This window comes from Solenopsis invicta, chromosome 16, assembly GCF_016802725.1.
Source record: "Solenopsis invicta isolate M01_SB chromosome 16, UNIL_Sinv_3.0, whole genome shotgun sequence".
Taxonomy (NCBI): Eukaryota; Metazoa; Arthropoda; class Insecta; order Hymenoptera; family Formicidae; genus Solenopsis; species Solenopsis invicta.
The window spans coordinates 820982-846594 of record NC_052679.1 but is presented as its reverse complement, the minus strand read 5'-3'; the positions used below and the strand labels follow the sequence as shown (position 1 = coordinate 846594).

The following is a 25613-nucleotide window of genomic DNA, read 5'->3' as shown; positions in this document are numbered from 1 at the left end:
ATAAAAGGTAGAAAATGAACGAATATAACAGAAATGAAAGAGAGAAGGTACATACATTTTTGAAATTTGCGAATCAAAATATTATAGCAAAAAATTCTCAAAATATTAAGTAAAATAATTGTTTGCAAATTTTTATTTTAAACAATAATGTTTGAGATGTGTTTAAAGCTGGTTAGTCGCAAATTGTGTTTGAATAGATGCATGTCGTGAGTTACGCGTACAATAGATTAGTGATCGCATGTAACCGTTTAAATCTCTGATTGACCGTTGTAATTTCCAAAGATTACTATTTGAAATAAAAATTTATAAATAATATTTTATTTGTTTTTTTAAGAATTTTATTAATATAGTATTTTAATTTGCGAATTTCGGGACATCTTGTACATTATTTATACTATTATATATTTGATAATATCTATAAAATTCCAGATATAAAAAATATCTAAATAAAATATTTTCAAATAATAGATCTTTTTGTGATTAAAAGAATTTAATGAACGTAGAAAAGTAGAAAATGAATAATTTCATTTTTACTAAATATAGTGTATTGATTTTTATAATGTCTCATCATTTATATCATTTTTTAAAACGTCGGTAGTCTACTTATTGTTAGCAAAATCATTTTTAATCAGTTAAATAAAACTCACTCATTGTGTCACGTATTTATGTATTTATGACAAAGGAAACAATGCAAAAATTAACGCAAAATTATCTCTTTTATAATTTAATATAAATACTTTCCTTAAAGTTTTATTTAAATCAAACAAGTATTACAACAAAGATAAGGAAAAATCTGATTTAAAAAGAGGCGAGTAAACAGAAAGTTTCAAAATTTAATATTAATGTTTTCCAGTTTGAAAAAATAAATCTAATTGTAAGTATACTATTATTAGTTAAAGGAAAAGTTTCTCTTACTACATGACAAATCGTTTTAAATAATAAGTAATTTGTTACAAAAATGATTAAAATTAAATGTAAGTATGGATAGGGTACGTTGACTTATACTTAAAACAAGCTTAATTCATGCGCGAGTGAAAAGTGTATGAACATTCAATTACAACTTAAGTTCCTGCACACAATGGAGGAATATTATATATTAAGAATAGGCACTAAAATTTTAGAATTAATTTCTTTAATAAATATTGGACGCATAATGAATATTAATAAAATATAACGTATTAATGTGTTATTGAAACACAACATAACTTATTACTTATTTATAGTGTTTATTAAGGAAATTGATTCTAAAATTATAATTTCTATTCTTAATGTTTAATATTTCTCTATTATGTGTAGAGCCTTACAAAATGCTTTATATTTAATATCCCTATAGTAAAGCAAGCTACATTTAAAATAATTTACATTTGCTTTTCTGTAACAGCATATCTGCGATATGTTTTTCTATTTCTATTACGCTTTTATTAATATGGAGTTCGTATAGGTAACTTACACTGTGAGCTATGTGCCAATTTTCTCTGCTATTGAGAAAAGTTTGCTACAATGCAGCATGTAAGCATTTTATCCGGGAAAAAATTTTTATGTATAATTATATATAGAATATACATAATTATAGAATTATGATAAAATACGTATATTATATATATTTTAATATATATATGGACATATTTGCTATATAATTGTATACAATTATATATAGTTATACATATATAAAAAATTGTATCCTGGGTATTTATTATAAAGAAACTATATTGTATATAGAATAGTTTCTGGCATAAAAATGTAAAGAAAGCTTCTATCATTATATACGTATACATTAGTACAGTTTAATTATAATATTTTAACTGTTTGCAATGCCGAAATTGTAAAAATTGTGCCAAAGAGCTTCGGTTTTTTTCTTTTATTACTCACAAATAAATATGAAACCCTTGAGAAAACACATCATTCAGATACGGGTGATGTAGCGAAATAGCGGGTGTTAAATTGGCGGGAATCTCCTCTTACTCCCAAAATAAGTGACGAAATTCTGATTGATGATTAAATTACATGTGGTTCAAGTTGATTATGAAAGAGCTGTTTTTCATGTAAGGAGACGCGTTCTCAGACAACAAATTGCGATTATAGCAAGTGAAAATTTCGCGATCATGCGAATTTCTTGCAACAACACAGCGTAAAAGCACCGCCATATGGATTGATGGTTTTGACATAGGGCCAAAGTAATCGGCGGCTTGTTTCCACTTAAACTTCAAACCGAGATTCCGAGTCTCCCTGTACATATCGTCCCCGACAGCTCGGCTTACTTTTTTGGCGGCACGCCATTATTTAAGTCGAGCGCCGCCCACGATTTCGACCATTAGCCGCATTTCGCCCTTATTAATAGTTCTTCCAGCAGCCACATGTATTAATAGACACTTCGTGGAAGAGAACGGCACGTGTTATTGACATTGAACCTGTTGCTGTGGCGATCAATATCGACGAATTCATTTATCGTGAGAAATTAGAGAATAAAAAATTTCGTTATGTAGATAAACGAAGCTACGTTATTTCAATATAGACGTGTCTATTTAGACATTTTTTCAACATAACAGTTAAATCTGCATTCCGGTTGAATTTATTTAACACTCTAAGACATAGTTGCCAACTATCTGGTTTTTGATCGGATAGTCTGATTTTGCAGATCTTTTTGTGATGTTCGGTTACAAAAGCACAAATCAAATGTCACACTCAATCAAAACTATAAATGCAATATAAGTATTCATTCATTTATATTATTAGCTGTACAAATTAGCTATACGGATTAAGTGTACAAATATTTTATAGAGATGTCAAAGTAATATGTAAGAGTCACAAAAAATATTTTTCATACTTAAAAAAGAGTAGTGAAAATTAACTCAAATACAAATGCCCAATCGTAGAGACTGTGCCTAAAAAAGGGTGTGTCCAGAGTATTAATAGCTCGTCTTTTCACACACACACACACACACATTCTACTTTAATCAAAGACAACTTAAGTTGAGTTTTAAAACGTAAGAGAAATTTTGTGTTTTTAAAATAAACACATTCTTATATCGCAAGTCTCTACTTTCCACATACTTCACTGTCAAGATCTAGACAAACACTGTGCAAAATACGTTGCTTCTGAAAAACCGTTAATTTATTTTTCAATTTGAAGAGTGGCGGAGATACATCGTGCATACAGAACAGCAGTCGCTTTCGGAGAGAAGAACAACAACGAGGGTCGGGTCCGGACTCGCTACGACGAGTTGTTCTCTATAGCTTCGGTTCCGGGGGTACACAAGATTCGGCGGTTTTTGCGGCGCCGTCTACGTCCGCGTCCGTTTCCGGGGCAACGTGGCCAGCGCGCATTAGGAGAGGAAATTACTCGGCAACTCGATTTTGACATTTTCGTCGTGCCGCGTTTCGAATGGAACCGGATTCACGATTCGCGCGTCCTGAAAGGGGCGGCACGTCCTCGAGCCGTGTCTTTATCGCCGGTGTTCTTTAAGGATTATAAACCCCGTTGCGGCCGTAACACGTCCTCGCCATATATGAGGCTTCTTCCTTTCGCTTAACTCCGCAGCCGCGGCTGCAAAGCCTCGGAACACAGCCCGGAGCTCTTGCGCTCCACGGAATCGCGCCGCAAGAGTGCAAAGCTGGCTCTAAGTGGTTTACGCCACCGGAGTGCGCTCGCTGAGGAAGCATTGTCTCGCGCACGCTCAATTTCGCCTAGTCTAGTCTCGAGTTAATTTCTTTTTCCTACAAACCTATCTCGGATTAGCGTAAATCTAAACCTCTTAACGCTAATGTAGACGCGTTGAGGATAAAAGGAGATTACGAATGTTTCACGCTACATTGGAAATATTAAAAAAACAAAGATGATTTTCTATAATAAAAGACTAAATAAATATTTCATGTTGCAATCTGAGAAGCTCTTTATACAAATTTTATATCGAAATTCTTTATCCCTACCGAAGAATATTGCGAGATTCGCCGGAAAATTTTCGATTTACTCGGTTTTCTCGTGCGTTGGGAACGTAATCTTAGAAGAGAGTTTAGAGAATTAAAAAAGATCGACGAAACAGAGAGAAAGAGAGGAGAAAAGAGATGAACAGAGGAAAGAGAGATATGCTGCAACCTTGTCTGTTTATGGTTGGAGCTCTTTTGCCCAGCTTTCTCTCTCTCTCTCTCTCTCTCTCTCTCTTTTTCTCTCGATTCCCTATAGAGCCAATGTATATATGTATTTCAGCCTTTAATCGCTTTCCTTCGAGTTTCCGCGACGCTGGGCTCAACCGTTCTTGATCCCGGTATCCATCAAGAAACTTGGTATCCGGAGTAGGTGTGCCGACATGTTACTCTCCCATGAAAATTTCTCACTTGCTTTCACCATCAGTCTCATCAAGATTAATGATTTAACTAGCAGTTCGCCAACAACGAAACTAATGAAATTTCTTACATTCGAGAGTTCCATAAATAGAGTAACAGTCACCGCAAATTACAACCAGTTTCTAGCGCGTGATGAATAACTTTCTATTATAGTTTATTATAGTCGTTTAGAGTTAGGTAATAAGTACTCGTTATATCATTTTATGTATCACAGAAACGCGCGCTAAGGCTCTCGTAAGTGCTTTATTATATAATAATTGAAACTAATCGTGCCGGTTAAATAATTAGATTGGAGAAAATTTATAATCAATTTTATTAATAGAAGAGAACATAAAAAGTTCACCGAGGTAATTAAACTCCTATCAAGAAATCTGTCTTACGTTCATATACACGATGTGGCACACAATTCGACTTGACGTAGGACTGGCGGAATAAAATCCTGAGAGTATCTCGTTCTCTCACTGGTGTAATTCGAGTTTCCACTGGTTCACTACTATCCCTGATCTTGCTATCGAGCAAGGATATTCGCCCACGCACAAAGCAAACACGCAAAGAGACGTACCTCTCGCGAGATCCCTAACTCTTCTTTCGTCATGGCATCTTATGCAAGAAGGAACACAAAGCTTAAGCGTGTTTTACAGAACGCTCTGTGTATCGTGGAAAATATTTTATCGATAAAAATAGTTAGAAATGTCAAGTTATATTTGATCTATCATGTAATGTTCTCACTAGGGGTGTGCGGATATCCGAAATTACGGGTACCCGAGCTTCGGGTCGGGTTGGGATTTTTTTTTCGGGATCGGGTCAGGACCCGAAAGTTTTTAAAGTTTGGGTACCTGAAAAATTTCGGATATTCGAAACTGCATAACTGTGTACTTATACATTTATTTAGTAGCTCGTAGTAGTTAAACAACAGCAATATTCAAACAATTCAATAAGAGTCAAATGCGATTATTAATGTACAGTTCCAATTATAAACTCTTTCAATATTTATTGAATATAAAATTGATCAAATTAAACCACGACCATTTCAACTCACTTTAGAGTTATCTTCAATAAAAAGGTTACTACATTCCAAGTGGTATCTTACAAGTGTGAATATAACCATTAAGTTTTCAATAAACAATGTCGATTATTAACAAAAGTATGCACAAAGTATAAAAATAAATAAGTCAGTAACTTTTTATTTATAATCCCAAAATTCGAAACAAATTGTTCATTACCTTATATTTATTTTCGACATCCTTTCGTATGTCCTGTGACAAGTTTGTTGATCGCTTGTAGGATAAGGAACTTCCAGAAATCACGGAGTCTCATCAGAGAAGCTTCCGGGATTGAGGATCTAATGCGCGATAAAATAGGATATCAACGGTACATCAGAAAATTGAGCAGAAAGCGACCTTCGCTATTCTACCGAAATGGATGGACGATGGCTTTCGCGTCATCCGTATGCGCATACGCGTTGCATTCGCTGTCGTTAGAATTCCGAATAAGTCGGTGCCAATTCCGTAGATAAGCGAACGTACATGTAGTATACTAAAGCGTCCGGATCTCTGTGCTCTACTACAGCCGTAGTAGAGCATCAAAATTCTGGCTGCGTCAAATATCAGAGCGTGGAGCATCGGCCGCCGTCACCCGGCGGCGTGTCGAATGGACGGGGGAAGGAGAGGAAGAGGAAAGAAAGGCGAGAGTCTTTACGCTATGCACGGTAGCATCGTGCGTACATAGTGTGTATCGCATCGACGCGCGTATGTAAATAAGTGACGTGTTCGTCGCGCGAAACGGGCGCATCGATATGCGCGACGTATGTCGCCGAGGACGAGGATGCGGGCGGACAGGATGAGGAGATGCGCGGCCAAAGTACGACGGGCGAGAGTACGTGCCTTTGAGCGCAGAAGTATCGCGAATCGCGGGGTATCAGGATGCAAGAATTCCGCGGATGCATGGCGATGCGGTTGTCGAAAAGTACCTTGGAAAGCCGCAAAAACCCGGTAAAAAATTTTTCATATATAATTATATATTATTATGTATATTTTAATATATAATATATGCTATATATTTAATATATAATTATATATGACTCTGTATAATTATATATGAAAAATTTTTTACCGAGAAGACTGGATCGACATTTCTCATGTCCGGTTTTCCAGTTTTAGAGACTTTTTTTTCCGGTGCCCAATTATAAAAGCAAAGAAGAGCAAAAGATCGGTTTTGCGAATAATTATTATTTCACGTTAATAATTGGTCAATGAAATGAGATATGTAACTGTGTCCTATATAGCTTGCCTAAGTTTCGAGTTTTTTTTTGAATTTTTGTTGAGCTAAAATAAATACGAAATGACCTATTGATCAAGTTGAATTTATATCCATATTATATCATTTTTGGATTCAAATGGATTTGAAAAATCTGAAGCGCGAATTCGAAATGAATTTATTTTTATCCATTTCAATTAATTTTTGTTTGCTGAGTATGTACGTGTTTCGCAACGTTCTGATTTATAATATTAATTCCTTTCTTAGATAATTGTTTCTTAGATAAGATTTTAATTAATATCCGGACGTTGACCAAAGGAAAGTTAACAACACTATTCGCGTTGCATCACCGTCGCGACTTATTAGAGGCAATCCGTCATAGATTTTATACCCCGTAACGGCGGGAAAAACATCCGCGCGGAAAGGCATCGTTAAACCGGGTTGCCGAAAGACGTCCTGAATAACAGTCAGTTGCGACTCTTTCGCGTCTTTCAAGTAGTTTTATCGTGTCCTTTCCTCCCACCATGATCTTTTATCTTATATACCATTTTCTTCAAGTTCCTTTGTGACCTACTTTGTTTCCGTTTACGAATGCCTCTCACGGCAAATAAGCGGACCGTCGTCGTCGCACTGGTGTCTTTCGCACATCTCTCGTTTTGCTATTGTTATCGCGACTGAAGTACGTCTTTGCTTACGGGCCAGATGGAATTCAACCTTCGCGGCAAGTAAAATTATTTTGAGATCGAAAACCAGCGTCATCGGACGATTTATTTGGAATTTTCTAAATCCAGAGGTCCGAGAACGCAGAAAAACGTCGAAATGCGTCTCGTGATGACGCAGCGACGTAAAGAAATAAAAAATCTCTCTAAATATTTCTTGATGGACGCAAGACACCTGTTAATGCAGCCTGAAAAAATTCTCTACTGCGAACTGTTACGGAGCGAATTGAAAAAATGTTCGCGTTCTTTTTTTTGTTAAGAAAAAAAGAATGAGATTTGTTTCTTCCGAAAAAATCCATTGTAATTTGTCCCACGGTCCTATGATCGATTAATCGAGATACAACGAGAAACGACGAGATAAAAGGGGCCATCCAAATTTGATTATCCCACCGAGAAGACAATTAGGTTCCCGTAACAAACGCTGATCAAAGGAATTATCAGGGGCGGAAAGAGCATGTATCCGCCTCAAAGTAATTCCTTTAACATATAGCACCTGCGCGCACACGCGTATACAGATTTATCGTATTTTTGATACTCCATTTTCTTCAGCTCATTAATACGCAGGAAAACCTCGTTACGCGATGAGTTGAGAGAAAAGGAGAAACGGAGATGAATTCTCTTGTCACTGATTGTGCGTAAAGATGGCTCATTACTTTTAACTTTTATGTAAACGGTGACAATTTAATGGTGAGATTACGCGAGTCTGGAAAGAAAAGGCAAATAAAATAACTTTTTTTGCGTCAACTTTTCTTTTAAACACATTTTGCTGAATTTTAATGTATGAAGATTTTTACAATTGATAATTACAAGTAAGAAAAAAGAACAAATGAAAAACTTAATATGGTATTAAATAGATTTACATTACATTTTTGAAAAATTATATTATTATTAGGTTGATGCAATACATAAATTATAATAATATATGTTGCATATTTATATCTTAATCATAATATTTTTTAAATTATAATATCATTTACGAAAAAGTTTTATTGGATTAGCTAAGAAACTTTTAACCTAGTGATAAATAATATTAGAAGTAAATTGGTTTTTCAATGGTTTTCCAATAGTTTCCATTAGTTTTCCAATAGTTTTTCGCGAGTCCAATAATATTTTTCCGTAAAGGATTTTATATCTTTATAAAAGTTGTGATAAAATGAAAAGCAAAAAGTTTCGATAATATTGTTATACAAAATGTTTTCTTACATATAACATTTTTATACATTATTATAATAGATTTCGTTTTTTAATTTTAACTCTTAATGGTTCTAACGTAGATAATGCCGTATCTGATATTAATTCCATTTTCTCTATCTCAACGTTTCGATTCACTTCAAACTTAAAAGTTCTTATTAACGATGCCAGTATGGTTTTTAGTGCTATGTTCGCGTATTTGGTTCCTGCAAATTTGTCAATTATTAATCAATTTTACCAAGAGAAATTGAGGCTAATTGATCAACTTTTCGAATTTTTAAACATACAAAATTGAGAGCTTCGTCGGGTTACTTTGTAAAAGGCAATCTTATGTCAATTACTTAATACACTAGATCACGTATACTCAATTAGTTTTCTTGAGAGGCTAAATTTCAAATTTTGATCATTTACCAGATTAATACATATCTCGGTCAAGAATCGGCAAATGTTCGCAATAGCTAAGTGCGTTGTGCAATAAATGAAGTGAAGAGAATATAGCAGAAGAGTATCGTGTTGTTCCGAAGAAATATCAAGAGTACATATTCCGTTGTACAAATAATTTATTATATTCTTTGACACACATAATAAATATTTAATTATATTAGATCCTCAATTCGAATATTATGCGTATCAAAATATCAAGTATTATTGTCTTGGCATAATTTAAATGAAGAATTGCTTTTAAATATACATCTGATAACTATTCTCGTAATTGTGATTTATTTATTTTTATAACAGAAAATTGCAAAAAAATGGTAAAAAATTTTGCGTTGTCTTTCGGTATTGTATTGTTTTGGAATTATTATATACATTCCATAAAGCAAACATTGTGATTGTTTATTAAGTTTACGTGTAAACTTACTTCTCTTCAATTATATGTAACCATTTATTAATAATAATTTATTAAAATGGTTTTATCATGATATATACGTTATTAAAACGTCATTAAAACGTTACTAAAAAAAAAATATAAAAAATAAACTAAAGAAACACATCTCAATCAAAATGATATTATTTGATGTCATCTTGATATCATTTGCCATTAAAATGACTTCATCTTTACTCCAAATGACGTCATTTTAACTAAGTGTTCCTTAAGTCTTTTTAATGTGTTAAAATGTCATCATCAATCTGTGATATTAGTCTGTCATTTAAACGTCATAACATTGTCATTTCTTGTTGCTCTCTGATCAAAAGCTGATATTATTTCGACATGCATCTATTAATTGCTTTATAATTTATTCACATTTACCTATACAATTCCTTAGTCCGTCGCTAAAAGGCAAGTAACAATAAGATTGAGAATTTTGTGTGTTTTTCGGACAAAATCTCTCTGGATCAAATTTTAATGGATTCGGCCAATATGCATCATTTCGATGCATCTTTATAAATGACACAATAACATTGGCATTTTTTGGTATAATGTAGTCTCCTGAAACATATTTTTTAATATGATTTTCAAATATATTTAAATGTGCTTATAATTACATATAATTAGAATAGCATAATAGAAATAACAAATAATGTAAGCTAAATTTTATTATAGAGTGACATGGTACAATTTTTCGGACTCAACACATAGTTTTATTTTTTAAACAATAAATACAATCAAACATTTTAAATATAAGTTTGAAAGTTAAAAATGTATTGTAATAAGTACAATTCTAAAATCTGTATTGCTGACATTTTTTACCATTTTTTTAGCGTTTACATTTTGTGATAACAAAATGCGTCTGAGATTCATCGCAATTTGTATAGAGCTTTCGGACAAGATGTAATTACCGTCAGGTCATGCCAATTTTGGTTTGAAAAATTTCGAAATGATGATTTTAACTTGGAGGACGAGTACAGGTCCGGAAGGCTTTCAATAATTGACAAAGAGCGCTTGCGAAGTAGGATCAAAGAAATTTATCGGGTATTACCACTCGCGAGCTCGAGGCAGACTTCGGAGTAGCTCACGGATCCATTATCAACAGCCTCCATCCACTTGGCTTTGTGTCAAAATTAAATAAATGGGTACCGCATGCATTGAGCAAAAGGAACAAACTTGATTGCATCTCTAAAGGCGATTTGCTCAACCGATATCGTGACAAAACTTTTTAAATCGATTGATTACATATGACGAAAAATGGATCTTCTATGGTAATATAGTATGAAAATGAAGTTAATGCGAAGCCGCAAGTTCAGCTCAGAGAACTTCAGTGCAGAACACTCACGGGCAGAAGATCATGTTAAATGTGTAGTGTGATATGCGCAAAATTGTCTATTATAAGCTTCTCCAGAATCCAAACGATCTATTACTGTACTATTTATTTCTATTGCTTAATATTAAACAAATCTTATTTTTAAACTTATTATTAATTTACCTTTACTTGATATGGATCATATATTGTCACGATTAACTTTTGACTTATCCACATTTGGAAAGGAGATGAATAATTTTCGCAAAGCTGAATCATAAAGTTCAACAAGCCTGAAAAGTTTTTTATACATTAAAAATAATATAATTATTCACTGTTTATTATTAAAAAAAAAAAAATTCAATTACATTTAGATATAATACGCTTTTAAAGAGCTTGTAAAAAATTTAGATATCTTTTTATTCTGATACCGTTTCTATATTTGTGAAGAATTTGATATTATATCTTTTACAAGTATGTAAAATGATTTTTATAAATATTAAGTCGTTACAAAAGTTCTTGCCGATGTGGATAAATACTTACACACGCGTTATAATTTTATAAGCAGAAAAATTTATTGTTTTTGTAAGTTGGCGTTTCTGCATTAACATTAGTGCATGATAAGCCATAGGTACATATTAACATAACATTACATTTAATACTATTAAAAATGGAGCCAGACAAAGAGCATGTTTACCACTATCTTTTATTTTGTTTTCATCAAAAGAAAATTTGTTGCTGAAGCACACAGAATTATTTGTGAGATGTATTGTGAAAATAAGTTATTAAAATGTATGTGAATTAATTTAAACAATTTAGAAACTGCAATTTTATAAGTGACAAAGAACGCTACGAACACCTACAGCTGTAGAAGAGAACGAATTGCAAGTATTGCTTAATAAAGACTTGAACCAATCATGAACTTAAATTATTTAATTGAGAGTTTATCATTTAACAATTGTTTGTCATATAAACGAAATGGGAAGAATCCAGAAGTACAAAATGTCATTTTACTGCTTGATAATGCTAGGTCATTTGTTGCAAAGGATCAAAGAAGCATTATTGGAGTTAAAATGGGAAGTTCTTTCGCATCCAGTTACTCATTAGATATTACTTCTTCCGATTGTCATCTGTTTAGATCAATGCAGCATAACTTATTTGACGAGTTCTTCTCAAATGCTATTGTACGATGGATCGATCAATGGATCGTTTCAAAAAATGATTTTGACGACGTAGTATTCGCATACTATCGAAAAAAAATGAGAAAAAGTTGTGAAAAATGGGGGAAAATACTTCGATTAATTTATACAGTATCAATTTTTTATTGTAATAAAAAAATTACAAAAGTATTGGCAAGAACTTTTGCATCGATCTAATAATATTCTTAATCAAAAGTGAGTTTAAAATTCAGACAAACGAAAATATCTCGGATTTGAAACATAGTTCATTGCATGAAACCGGATTACGTAATATTAATGCTATAAACATCTGTAAGATCCTTTCTTCCTGGAAAAACTGTAAAAACTTTATTGTGAAAAAGTAACACATCAGTCAGGATTTGAATCGTGCCTCCCTGCATTCCGTGAAAACGTTTTATCAATTCGATTACCGAGAATGCCGACGCATGTGATGATATTTCTTGTAGTAAACAATATGCATGTGTTAAATCAGTTAAATGGATGTCTCTTATCAGGCAACATATAATAAATAACACATAAAACTCGGGCTGACAAAAACACCAAGTTATCAAATCTTGTCAGTTACATCAATTGTTATTTTTATTCATATTTATCAAACTTGTTTTCTTCAGTACAGTCTAGACTTAAAGTTATGATATATTCATTATATTTGAAAATTATATTGAGCAATACTGCATCATGAATCGAAGAAGAACAGGGATGGTAATATAGTTCATACAAGAATAAATTAAAAAAATTGGTTTTAAATAAAAACAACAGTGTTTTGTAAAATTGTACATTAATTTAAAATAAAGAAACAATATTGTAGAATATGTGCAAATATATGTATGTACATGTATAACACTTAAGTCTTCTCCATTTAAAGTATTGAAAATTTATAATACATGTAATATAAACTATAGATTAAATTGTTATTGTTTAACTTTTGCATAACTCGACATGTGTAAGTCGAATAAAAAGTTAAATAACAAAAAAACATTTCAATGTACATATATTTATGTAATAATTACGCTGAAGCTTAAAAAGAATAAGAAAGTATGTGTAATTAAATGTTAAAATATACGTTGAAAAAGTTTTGAAATACTCGCAAATAAAAATGCCTTATAATAATTGTTAATTATTGTGTATATTAGTATACTGACAATAAGAGAAAAAAATTACTAAATTTGAATAACCATTTACTTAAATAAAATTATTTGAAATAAAATTATTTATTAAATTTAAATATCTGTTTAGTAAAAAAATTACTAATGTAATTTAATTATCATTGTTTTATTGAATAAATATTTATGTACCGTAAATAAATATTACATTGTAAGTATTCAAATAAATTTTTTTTTATTACATTGTTCTTCGATTGTACAATATGTTTAAAACTGCTTTAAAACAAAAATAAAAACAAGAAAAATATAAATAAAATATAAATAAAGTAGTTTTAAGGCTCTACAAATATGTACAATGGTCTAATATTAATAATAGACTCGCTACTGCTTAAACTACGCTATTTGCAAAATAAGATTGTAAAAATATTATTTACGCATTTGAAGAACTTGTTATTAGCGGATTTTATATAGAAAAAGTCATAAATATGAATTTTTACTTCTTGAAATATTTAGCAGATCATATTTTTATCAGTATTAAATAGAATACAATGTTTCAAGATGCAAGGAAATATCACTGTAGAAAACTTATGTCAGTTATATTTTTGCGACTTTCCTTTAATGTTAACAATAATTAATTTTATTCTAAAAATCTGAAAAAATTTTAAATAATAATGCTAATTTCATAATTATAAATGTCTAAATAAAATGCATCTATCATTACCTTTGGGTTTTGGTTGTAGAAAAGCATATGTGCCGATAAGTGGGAGTCGTGATGGACCGGGTAGCAGTTTCACTGTTCGAGAAGAAAACAAATAATTCCAAAGAAAATTGATTATTATAATACAAATTAAAGTCAGTATAACAGTAATGTACAACATTATTTCGATAACAAAATACTGCACTAAATTTACTGTATAGTAAAGTTATTATTGAAATGCGAATATTGTTTACTTGGTAATGATTTTATAACACCTTCCCCACTCAGAACTAGTTTCCCAATTACCGATTAACTTAATTAATCACTTAAGTGTCAATCGTGATTAATTATTTCTCATCAATTCTACTTAACGATAAATAATATTGCTCAATTACGATTAAAAAATAAGTGGATTAAATTAATAGCAGGTTGTGAAACTGATCCAGATTTCACAATCAAAGAGTTCATAAATAGATATTTATTCGTGCACGCGTTACGGATTATGACTATGATCATCAGTTCTTGAGATAATTTAAGAGCACGAGAATAGTTATTCATCTGTTGTATCTACGCATGTAGATCATCTCATTATAATTTATTATACTATTACAAAGTTAACGGTAGCCTTTATATTATTTAAAAAATCGAATTTAATTTATAAAAAGTTTTTAAATTTTAATTATATAGGTAGTTTTCATCGTTTTTTACTAAAAGTCTGATTTGGCTAGTGCAATTACGATGCAAAATGTACACATCTTAATTTACAATGCTGATTTTGCTTAAACTTATTAAATATGGCTTGATGTTGTTTGATAATGTTATTATTTTAAATATTACTTTTAAAAGTTGTACTAAGGTTACATTTTTAAAATAAAAAATTTGATAGCACCAGAACTAACTTGTCCCTTTGTCCATTAATTGTTTTTTATTAATTTTCCGGTTAATTGATTGATAATTAATAAAAATGATTTTAATTGCTCAATTAATCAGTAATGAAAAAAGCTTCTGATTATAAAATAAACTCTTATCTACATAAAATGTACGTGCAAACATTAATTATAATTGCATACAATGAATATTACAATGCTATGCATCATTAAAAAGATAAAAGATCATTACTAATAATGAACAATTTTCTTATTCTGCATACTTAATCAGTTGAGTGAATTAAAAAAAAATTCAATTTTTTTTAATAAAAAAAAATTGTGCCTAAGTACCTTATACTATGTAGAAATTTAAAAAGTAACATAAAACAGTATATACATATATATTTTTTTAAATATCAAACAATATTTCTTATTATTAGATAATTTCAATTAAAATATTGTGATACGTAATGAAAACTTAACACTTATGTTAAAATTATTTATTTTGGATAACATACGCGTGATAATTTTAACTCGTGAATTAATGATTAAAAGAATCTACTAACATTCATAACATCAGTGTTTTAAAACTTGTAGATAATCGTCGAATGCCTTTAATGTGCAGTATTATATTTGCATTCATAATACATTGACATTTATATAACAAGTATCGTACAACGTAAGTTATTTATAATTATTTTTTTGTCTCAGTGGAATAATCAAGTCATATAATCAATCGTTATTTTTGCATGTAAATCTGAAACTTAATATCACAAAATGCATATCACAAAAGATATCGAGAACAAAAAAATCGCAATTTTCATAGATTACATCGATTGATTTGCATACATACATTATCAATTGATGTGGAGTTTTCATCAAGGTTACAAACGTACAAATTTTATATACAGCAATTTTGAAAAGATTCTGCAAAATATGTAGCAATAAAAATATTTCTAAAATCTATCACATGTAGTACATTTGAAAACTCATACAGCGCAGAACTTGCAGCAACATAGTTGCAATATGGCTGCACGCTACGTTTTAGTAATAATGCAAAAATATTTTTGCACATTTTCATACTGTACGTGTATGCCTAAGCAGAGCAAAATGTTATCCTGCAGAGATAGATAGTATCGTTTAATTTATAAAAATACGAATTATTTATCTTATAGTTACATTAGAAAAGTCCTCAGTATATTAAAATATTGTTACTTTATTTATTTTATCTTTACGTTGTTACAATAAACTTAAGATATGTTAATCATGTAATAAAGAATATCTAAGGTATATTATGTAATGTATATTATAATATATATTTCGAATATTATATGTGTCTTCTTTGATGTTTATCATTTTTGTACATTATTATAATAAATTTCGTTTTTTAATTTTAACTTTGAGTGGTTCTGATGTTTGTAATATCATATCTGATGTTAATTTTATTTTCTCTATCTCGATGGTTTGATTCTCTTCAAATTTAAAAGTTCTTACTAACGTTGCTAGTATGGTTTTTAATGCTATTTTAGCGTATCTTATTCCTGCAAATTTGATAATTATAAATCAATTTTACTAGTAAGACGAGGACTAGTTAATCACAGTTTCCAATTCTTACAGACATAAAAAACTAAGAAGTTTATCGAAAGAAAATCTTATATCAGTTATTAGATTCATTACATACACTCAACTGAGGCGCCAGAATTCAAATATTTTGATCATTTCCGACAGACCAGATTAATATCTCTAACACAGGTTCTAGCATCTATTTTTTTGGCTATATTCTAAAATTCACTGTCACACATCACTGAAAATGTACAGGATCAATAAATTACAAGTTTTGAGCGCTGACGATGAATTTCGGAAGAAATTATACTAATACGCACGTAAAAACAAGAATTGGATCGAGAACAAAATATCTTTGAATATGTATCATTTCATTCGCGGAATTATGTCAACCCTGCCACGTTTCTGTATTCGCGAAATGATAATGATAATCGATCCAAAATTTATAAATTCATAATACTTTCCGCGCCGATGTCGTCATAGATTTAAGGATTCGTCCGGTGATATATTAAGAAATTGCGGACTACCTGGCCTATAAATATTCATGCCCACCCCGGCATTACCGCGTAAGATAATAATTAACAATTCAATTTACTTCATGCCGCGCTGTCACTTTTCTTTGTCGTGGCGTGAGAACCCAATATCGATACGGAAGTTTTCGCACCGAGCGTCGAAGTTTCTTCTTTCCTTTTTGTAATAATGAAGCGTTGACTTTGCCTTTGTATCTTGAAGGAAAAATAAAAAAATGTTAATATACAGCTTTACGAAACGTGTTTGTGTAAAGTGCGCATCGCCGATTAAGATCGCCCAGCTTCCGGGTAAAAACGAGTTAGAAAAAATTCTCTACCCAAACGTATTCTCATATCGCCTGGGAATGATGATAAGGTCAGATTGGAAAATTCTCACGAGTTTCTGGCTGTTCTCCACTGTTCTCTTCACACTTGCACTCTTGCACTAATAATCCGTCCCAATGCTCATAGTCTTTCGTACGATGAAATTGCAGTTATTGCGAAAGAGGAAGAGAGGGGAAGGGGCGATTTATTTGAGGACACTTCATTTTTAAAAGAAAATACGTACTTGCTCTCGCGAGTACAATCAAGTATTTCCAGAAGCGATTAAACAACTGAACTGCATGCAGCGTCGTTCATTTAATTCGTGCATTTGCATGACGGCGACATCGCGTTTCAGTCGGCGGTCAAAGAAATTCAGTGATCTTAAGGTCAGCCGTAAAAAAAGACAACTTGAGATTACGAGGGACAAACGAACGTTTTGCTTCCGTCAACTCCATTGTATCCACTCCGCGGGATCTCGCGATTTAAACGCTGCCGAGCGGAATACGGTGCTATCGGGAGTCCATTAACGTTCACAGACATGCACATAGTTTCGCACAAAGATAAAGATTACCTTAATCCTTTCACAAGAGAGATAAAACTCATAGATATCTTGATTGTATAAGAGTTCGCATTTCCATTACATTAGTTCGATTCTCATCGCTAGACACTCGATTGACCAGTCAAGTATTGACGTTAATAACGTATGAAAACAAAATTTAAATATGGCTATTTAACGTTAAATGTATGGTAAGAATATGAAATATTCTTCTCGGGACGTTTCCGATCTTTACAGTCCCGATGTATTGTCGCCGAGTAATTATTGAGCTGCAGGCTGCGCGCCCGAGGGTCCATTATAGCTTCACTTAACGTTCCAATGGCGCGTCATTCCAAACCGCATGCCATACATTTTCATGTATGTACATACATATACGGGCAAAACCACTGCGCGCGGGCTGCACGTGTGGGTCTTCTTACTTCAGCACGTGCCGCACATCAAGCGTCCTGACGTTTATCTGCTGAGAGGGAACGTGCCGCGCGAAGGCTCGCAAATTTACACTCTCATTACGCGGATCGCGGGAGGGAAATTACTGGCGGAATTACTTCGAAAGATTTGAAAAGCGGAAGAAGAGATTAAAGACTATTCCGTACATAATACACAGAACGCGGGTTGCAGATTATAAATATGGACGCGACAGTTGATCAAAAGCGTCTATGATACTATTAAATAACGCAGCGAGAATGCACGATGATAACCTGCTAAAAAATTTTTTATAAATAATTATATACAGTTATATATAATTATATATGAAAATTTTTTTACTGGGAACGCAAAACAAAAAGTTTTCAAAAATTAATCAAATACTTGTAAATAATGAAAAATCGTAATGATATATTATATATGAAAAGACATTTAGAGAGCTGAATGTTTTTGAGTTGTAATGTAATTAAGCCGTGACAATTTTGTAATCATCATCTTTTCAATTAATATGTCGTGAAGCGAGATCCGTCTTCGCCGACGGATGCATCCGTCTTGACGTCGTTTAATTTTTTGATATAACGAGGGCCGGATTTCACGGTGGATATATACGCGGGTGGACGCGTTGGTGTCCGATTGCCCGGCGCGATTTAGGACAACGGTTAATCTTCCGGGAAAGTTTCGTCGTGCCGTCCCGACATTCGCCCAACTTTTCTGACGCCCGACATAGCGAGGCGCTCAATCGCGGCTGTCATATCATATCTTACGCTGGATCTTTTTTGCTCCACGAAACTCCCGTTTTCTTCCACGTTGCTGTTTCGCCACGACAACGATTCCAGTTAATCGAAAATTGCGACATAGAGAAGACCAAAACATCGTTGACACAAGAAGCAAGTTGCTACTGCGTTCTCTTAGATATTTGTGTATTTATACATTTATTAAAATAAAAAATGTATTACAATAAATAAAAGATAAAATCTTTTTCCAGGAAGAATGCTATGAAAATGTAAGAAAGATTCTCTTTATCATATTAGTACAAATTAATTATTATAATTATAATAGTTATTTAAAATGTTTAATGCCGAAATTGTGGAAACTGTGTCAATGAGTTTCGGTCTTCCACCTTCGGTGCGCGACACTTACACACGTGAACAAAGAGCGCTGAAACTCTCGCCGAAGATAGCAAACTACTAAAACGACTCGTAACTTGAGTTACGTATGTTTACGATCGATCGTGGAGAGAAGATGTGACTCCACTACGGGCTATGAATTCCCGCTACTGATCATTCCGATCGATATTTTCGTCACGCCTTCGTAGCGTGGGCACATCTTCAGCGAGGTCGATTTATTTTAATAAAGACGACCTCGGTTTACCGTCGACGCCGTGTAACTTTATGAAATTATGACTTAGAGGAGAGCAGAAGTGGGTAAACACGATTCACTGATGGCTAGCCAATTAACTCACACGTGGTTGTTTGCCGGATAATTCTAGAAATTAATTTCTTAACATTAAAAATAGAACTAATCTGCTGTTACCAAAAGGAATATGTATATTTATTTTTGGAGATATCTAACTCAGGAGTATTCTCCCTAAGTGCGATACGGAGGCGGCAGTAATCGTCACGATACGTGGAGCACTACCGTACTTTACGTTGTTAATGTCTTATTAATGAGAATAAATGCGTAAGCGACTGTTCGCATCCAATGAACAATTAACATTAAATATTTATAGATGGTAACAGATTTTCGTCAGAAAATTGGCTTATTATAAAAAATTATTAGAAAAGCTTATAAACCTATGATGGGTAAAATCAATTAATCAATTAATAACTGATATTAAAACTTTAAACTTCTAAGTATAATAAATGAATAAAATTTTCTAGTTGTTTAGAAATATTATAAATCTTAAATATTTATCAATTAAATTTTTAATTAATAAAATAAATCGATTAAAATAAATTGTTCTATGTAATTGTAATTAATTCAATCGAATGGTTGAAAATAATTAATACTGCTGATTAAAACACTAATAATTTATAATTAATTTTGTTAATTTTAGTTACTAATTTGTAGCATTAATAACACCTAAATAGTGTTAATATAATAATTAAAATTATTTATATTGATTAATATTAAATTGAATATCTTTGATATGACATGCACATTCATCCAAGTTTGTAAATGTCCGTAAAAATTATAAATATTGTTTTTAAAATATGAATTAAAAATCAATGATTAACAATTTATTATATTATTTTTTTTAATCAATAATAATTTTTTTCAATAATCGATTAAATCAATCAAGATGTGTATATATGTGTAATATTCTTACGATGTATACTACGAAAGGAATCTAAATTTAATAATAATTTAAATCTATCTAAAAGAAATCTAAATAAATTCTAAACTCCACGAATTTTTATTTACCGATAAAAATTTTAAAAATAAAGATAGTGTTTGCACAAAGTTAAATCCATCATCAGGTGTAAGCTTAGCGTCATGCCGTCCAGCGGCACCATTATTCGCGTCGTGTCCCATCTCATGAGTAATAAGGGACAAACGACGCTACACAATATTTCATCAAACTTTGCCTCTATACGAGGCGCAATAAAATGAATCCCACCTCGGAGCGAAGTTTGTAGACCTGCGTGCACCGCCAGTAACGGAGTAAATTGAGCGTTGTAAGCGTGGCAAGCGTCGTCGTCGTCGTCGTCGTCGTCGTCGTCGTCGTCGTCGGCGTCGACGGCGGCGGCGGCGGCGACGGCGTCCCGGAATCCCGGATATGGATAACGATTTAATTCCTTTCGCACACTGAAGTCTATTCCCGACGGAAGGCCTCGCATTCGCGGAGAGCTCCCCGGGGGCGTCGCGCAGTAAAAAGGATAACGAGGGCCGGCGGCGCGGAGAATGCACTTTGTATGCAAACGCACGGAGAGGACGGTCGTTAATTCCCGAGCACCGAACGAACCGAGCGAGCGGCTCGTCTCTTCTTAGATAACCCCTCGTTATGTCGAATGACTAGTTAAAACTTCTCTCCAGAGCCGCCGACTGGTGAGCGTGGCTCAAATCCTATGGAGCGGTCGCTCGCGGACGGACGCGCGAATGCACCGACTCGTTAACGACGATCTTTTCTCTCTCATCGTCAGGGGGCAAATCGGTTATGTACTTTCGTGCACGACATCGAAAGGATAGAAAGAAAATTACTTTCTTGCAATCCTACGCGTGTTATTTTAACCAGCGGGAGCCTAATGGGAGAATCGATCTCCGTAAGCTTTCTATTGTCTCTTCGATTGTCTCGTACATATATACATCTTAATCGAACGGATGTGAACGTCGGAGTAGTTGCATAGCAGAAATGTCATTTTTCTGCAGATGAGCGCGACGGAAAAGAAAAGAGTTATTGTATAACTCCCTCGCGCGCGCGCGCGCGCGCCTATCTAAGGACGATTCCTTTGGATGTCCGGAATATCGAGCGATATGCGCGGCAATACTCGACGTTATTTCCCCGGAGATGTGCCGCGGACACACGAATTAAATCTTTCCACGTGTTACACGCGACGTACACATAGGTACTTTATGTCTGGTACGCGCGAAATATATCGTATATTGACGCCCGTCTTTTCACGCGTCTCCGCTCGCAATTTTTTCGAGATCGACGAATCGAAATTTCTAAACGCCTTGGTTTGGATCGAATCTTTACATGAAATCTTATACAGATATTTTTCTAAATGCAGAAAAATATCAATCCTACTTTTGGTAACAGTTATCTTTAAAGATAAATATTCTTTTGATAATCATCTTAAAATTATCCCAAATTTTAGAAAAACTTACAAGTTTTATTATTATATAGTCAAAGAAAGAATTTATACTCTTTTGAAGAATATTACAACATTTTATTGAAGAAAAGTTAAAATAATACACAAATCAAATTTTTGTTTTATCAAAATTTTTTAATAAATCTTAAAACTTTTGGTTAAAGTATTACTGGATTCAGAATATATGAAATAAATTTAATGCTTGATATGGTTAAAAATGATAGATTTGCAAATGTATGAACTTATGAAATATTTGTGTGTGAAATAAATAATGTTTATACTTAATTCAAATAATTTACACTATATATTTTTCTGTGTTCATACAGAAGATTCATTTTAAGTAAATATTACTTGTTTCGAGTAAATAATAAATGTATATCAAGATTTTATTATCAAGAAAATGTTTTTTATAAAAATAACCATTACTTAAAAAAAGAAAACTAAAATTGTAATTTTGAGTAATTGCTTTTCCTAGCACTAGAATGATGTTTTCTGGTGTAGAATTATATAAAGGAACATCTTTCTGAGCTTTGATAATTCTCTCGAGTTTGTTAAGACTGAAAAATGATGGTTTAGATCTTTAGTAATATTTTGTAATTTATCTGAGACAGAAGGTAATATATAGAATTGTGAACCAACTTTATCTTTATTGTCTTCTGTTTCGCTTTTCTTCGATTGTTTTAAAGTTCGTTAAAAAGAGCCTGAAGACATTTGTCAATCGAGTTAAAAATAAAACTGAGGAGATAATCATTCTCCAAAAATGTCTTTGTAATAAAATTTGATTCTACTAAAAAAATAACATCTGATTATATAACTTGTGCAAATCGTTTTTGAGCAAAACTTCACGTTGCGCGAGATACGTACGCAATTTATCTGCACTGCAAAAAGAAAAAATAAATCTCGGACAGACGTGCCCCCTTTAATCCGTTAGCTTTGTCCACATCGCTGTCGCGTCGTCTGGTATAAGCGGCGATTAAAGAGACGACCGCAAATCTCGAGGAATCTCGGCGTGAACATATCGGTGATGTCCCGAGGGCCCTTTTTTCGTTATCCTTCGGGCTACGATATTACCGCGGAACGGTTTATTACCGGGGATGCAATATTGCAGCATTCACCCTCGTTTCTCCCGTTACAATTTCTAGTCGTTATGAATTTCCTGGGTTACTGTTCCCTCGTTTCGACGTCAAACTTTTTCGTTTCAACAGGTCTTCCTATATCTATCCGAATTATTATACTGATATAAATTTTATAAATTAAAACTACAGATTCTACAGATTTTTCTAACGTTTAACAAATCTATCTGTCAGTTCGATTCTGTCTGCAACAGATCATAGTTATCACAACGTTCTATTGTACCGTAGCAAAATTTAATTCCAAGACAAGATTAGCGAAGATCCCGAGGCGTCTAATAACTATTGTTCGCGGGAATATCCACGTAGAGCAGTTTATTAACTCGAGAATGAATGCAGCGGCTGCACTCGACGGAGATACGAGTAAGGTATAGAGCGCGTCGGGTGTCTACAGAAGTAATGGGAACTTCGTATTACGTGCGTTTTTCAACAGGTGGTGTGAACACGGCGCGGAGGCGCGGTGAGTACGATGAGACGTATCGCGAATACTAGGAGAGAAACGCTCCGCTGAATTTAACGTTTAACTTTTACTGCGCTTTTTTAGATTAAATATTACTTTTTATAAATGTTATAAATAATTCTTTACAGCATATATTGTTTATCATTTATTTTTGGATTTTTTAATATTAAAATAGGGTAGAACAAGACCGATTATCATACGGGGTGGATTGTCAAAAAACTTATAATTCAATCATTATTTGGCAGGGATTTTTCCTGTTATACTGTAGATTTCCAAAGAATTTCCAAAGTATGGACCTCGTGATCCATTCCTTACACATATATGAAACTCCTTATATGAACATACATATATGAAGATAATTCGATGCAACGTCAAAAATATTATTAATACAAATAGAAAATAAACGCATTCTTTACATCTTCATATTTCATATTTTACAAAAATCCAGTCAAAGGCATCTCCTAAAATCTTAAATATTTATCCAGGGAAGAAAGTTATAAATCAGGAACACATGATCACACATTTCAGAACACATGTCAGAAAACACATACATATCTTATAATTTATTATTAAATTTTAAAAATAAAAATTTAATATATTTTAAAAATTAGTAATAGCTTCTAAAAATTAGTAATAGCTGATCATCCTTGTAACTGATTACCCTTGTAACCGAACACCGGAAAAAATCTTGAAAATTAGACTGTCCGGTCGCAAACTGGGCGGTTGACATTATGTAGATTTTGATTCGTTCGATGTAGGTGCAGCCCAACCTTGGCCTTTATCCGGGAATAACATCTGGATACGTGTTATGCTGCTGTCGTTTATCTGAGAAAATATTTTTTCGCGCTTATATATGACTTCGGTCGCAGAACATTGATATTCCGTACATAACGCTCGGCGATGTGACACGGGTGAAGATACCAATATAGCGGGCCACCCTATTTTTGAAATTCGCCCATCCCGATCGGCCGCGAGTCATTCGAGCCATGCGTGTACCGTAGCGTGCTCGGCATGATAAACGATGCGTTTAACGATCTGCGCGAAAACAGTCGCTTTTATGGAGTTAAAGTAGCCGTTCAGGTACGCGACATCCCGTCGCAGCGCAGTTACGCCGCCGCGGGGATGTTGACAAATGGACGCTACAGCTGGCTTCTCCCTCAGGATTTCGATAAATTAAACATGCCGGGAGGACGCGATTTGTAAAATGTCGCCGCGGGATGCCAGGCGACAACGTCGCCCCGGCTAGACATTGCGACATTTTTCTTTACTATTCCTGTATTTGTCGACACACACACACACACACACACACACACACACACACAAACAGGCGCGCGTGTTCAGATGCACTCGCTCATACGCAGGGATAGATGCCAAATATTAACTTCAGACGTGACAATGATGCAGCATATAGTGCGCGGTATCTACCAATTGTGAGAATTTTAACGCAAAATTTGAACGTGATGTTATGAACGAAATGACATTAATTGCATAAAAATATTTGTTCATCGATATCAGTTCGAACGTGATTAAAAGAATATATTACACTTATTTTCAAAATAATGAAAAAGCTATGCAAAATTTACAGATTTTTCTATATTGCATTTCAGAGTAATATAAAAAATTAGGCAGCGATTTTCTATCTGGATCAAAAATTATTTCAATAAAAAGTCGAAATGTGCTCTAATGGAAATGCATTGAAAAATAACAAAAATCTTATGTATGATAGAATTTTCTTTATGTATAAAATTTTCTTATATTGTCAAAAACTGTATTTTATAAAAAAAATTCATTTATTTGTTTCTTTGCAAAACAATTAAGCTCCAAATTGCAATAAAATTTTACTTACATGATCATGTAGTGTTATATGTACATAGTTTATTTCAAGCATAAATATTAACATATTTATAGAAATATCTATATACAATGTATTCTTAATGTAAATAAAGTATTAAAATTTTTTTAATTTTATTGAAAAATTATATAATTGTTTATCAGTCGTGATCTAGTAGTTAGGATTCTACGTTGTAGTCGTAGTAACCTAGGTTCGTATTCTGGTCACGACAATGTGGAAACATTATCATTGATAGTTGATATTAGCATTTGTGTAATCAAATGAATTAATCACATATCATTTGCGAAGTTTTAATACTTTGATTTCTTCAATGCTCCGAGTAATACAGATATTACCGCTAAGTGGTTTCTATCACGCACTCAAAGTGCCAATAAAGATATCAGACGGTAACGCGTTGCTGGCGCTTTTATCAGATGCAAAGAAAAAGGAAAG

The 25613-nt window shown here is 32.9% G+C and overlaps 2 protein-coding genes across 8 annotated transcripts in view; one reads left to right on the top strand and one right to left on the bottom strand.

Moving 5' to 3' along the window:
• Positions 1 to 25613, top strand: part of LOC105196073 (probable G-protein coupled receptor B0563.6) — a 73333-nt gene that overhangs the window by 34299 nt on the left and 13421 nt on the right. The gene's annotated exons all lie outside the window — the stretch shown is intronic.
• LOC105196072 (cytochrome P450 2A9) lies at positions 8064 to 14251 on the bottom strand. Its single transcript, XM_011161801.3, has 3 exons — positions 13711 to 14251; positions 10874 to 10980; positions 8064 to 8713 (listed from the first exon to the last, which is right to left on the bottom strand). Exons 1-3 carry the CDS (start codon positions 13865 to 13867, stop codon positions 8693 to 8695), a joined length of 285 nt encoding a protein of 94 aa, XP_011160103.1. The 5' UTR covers positions 13868 to 14251; the 3' UTR covers positions 8064 to 8692.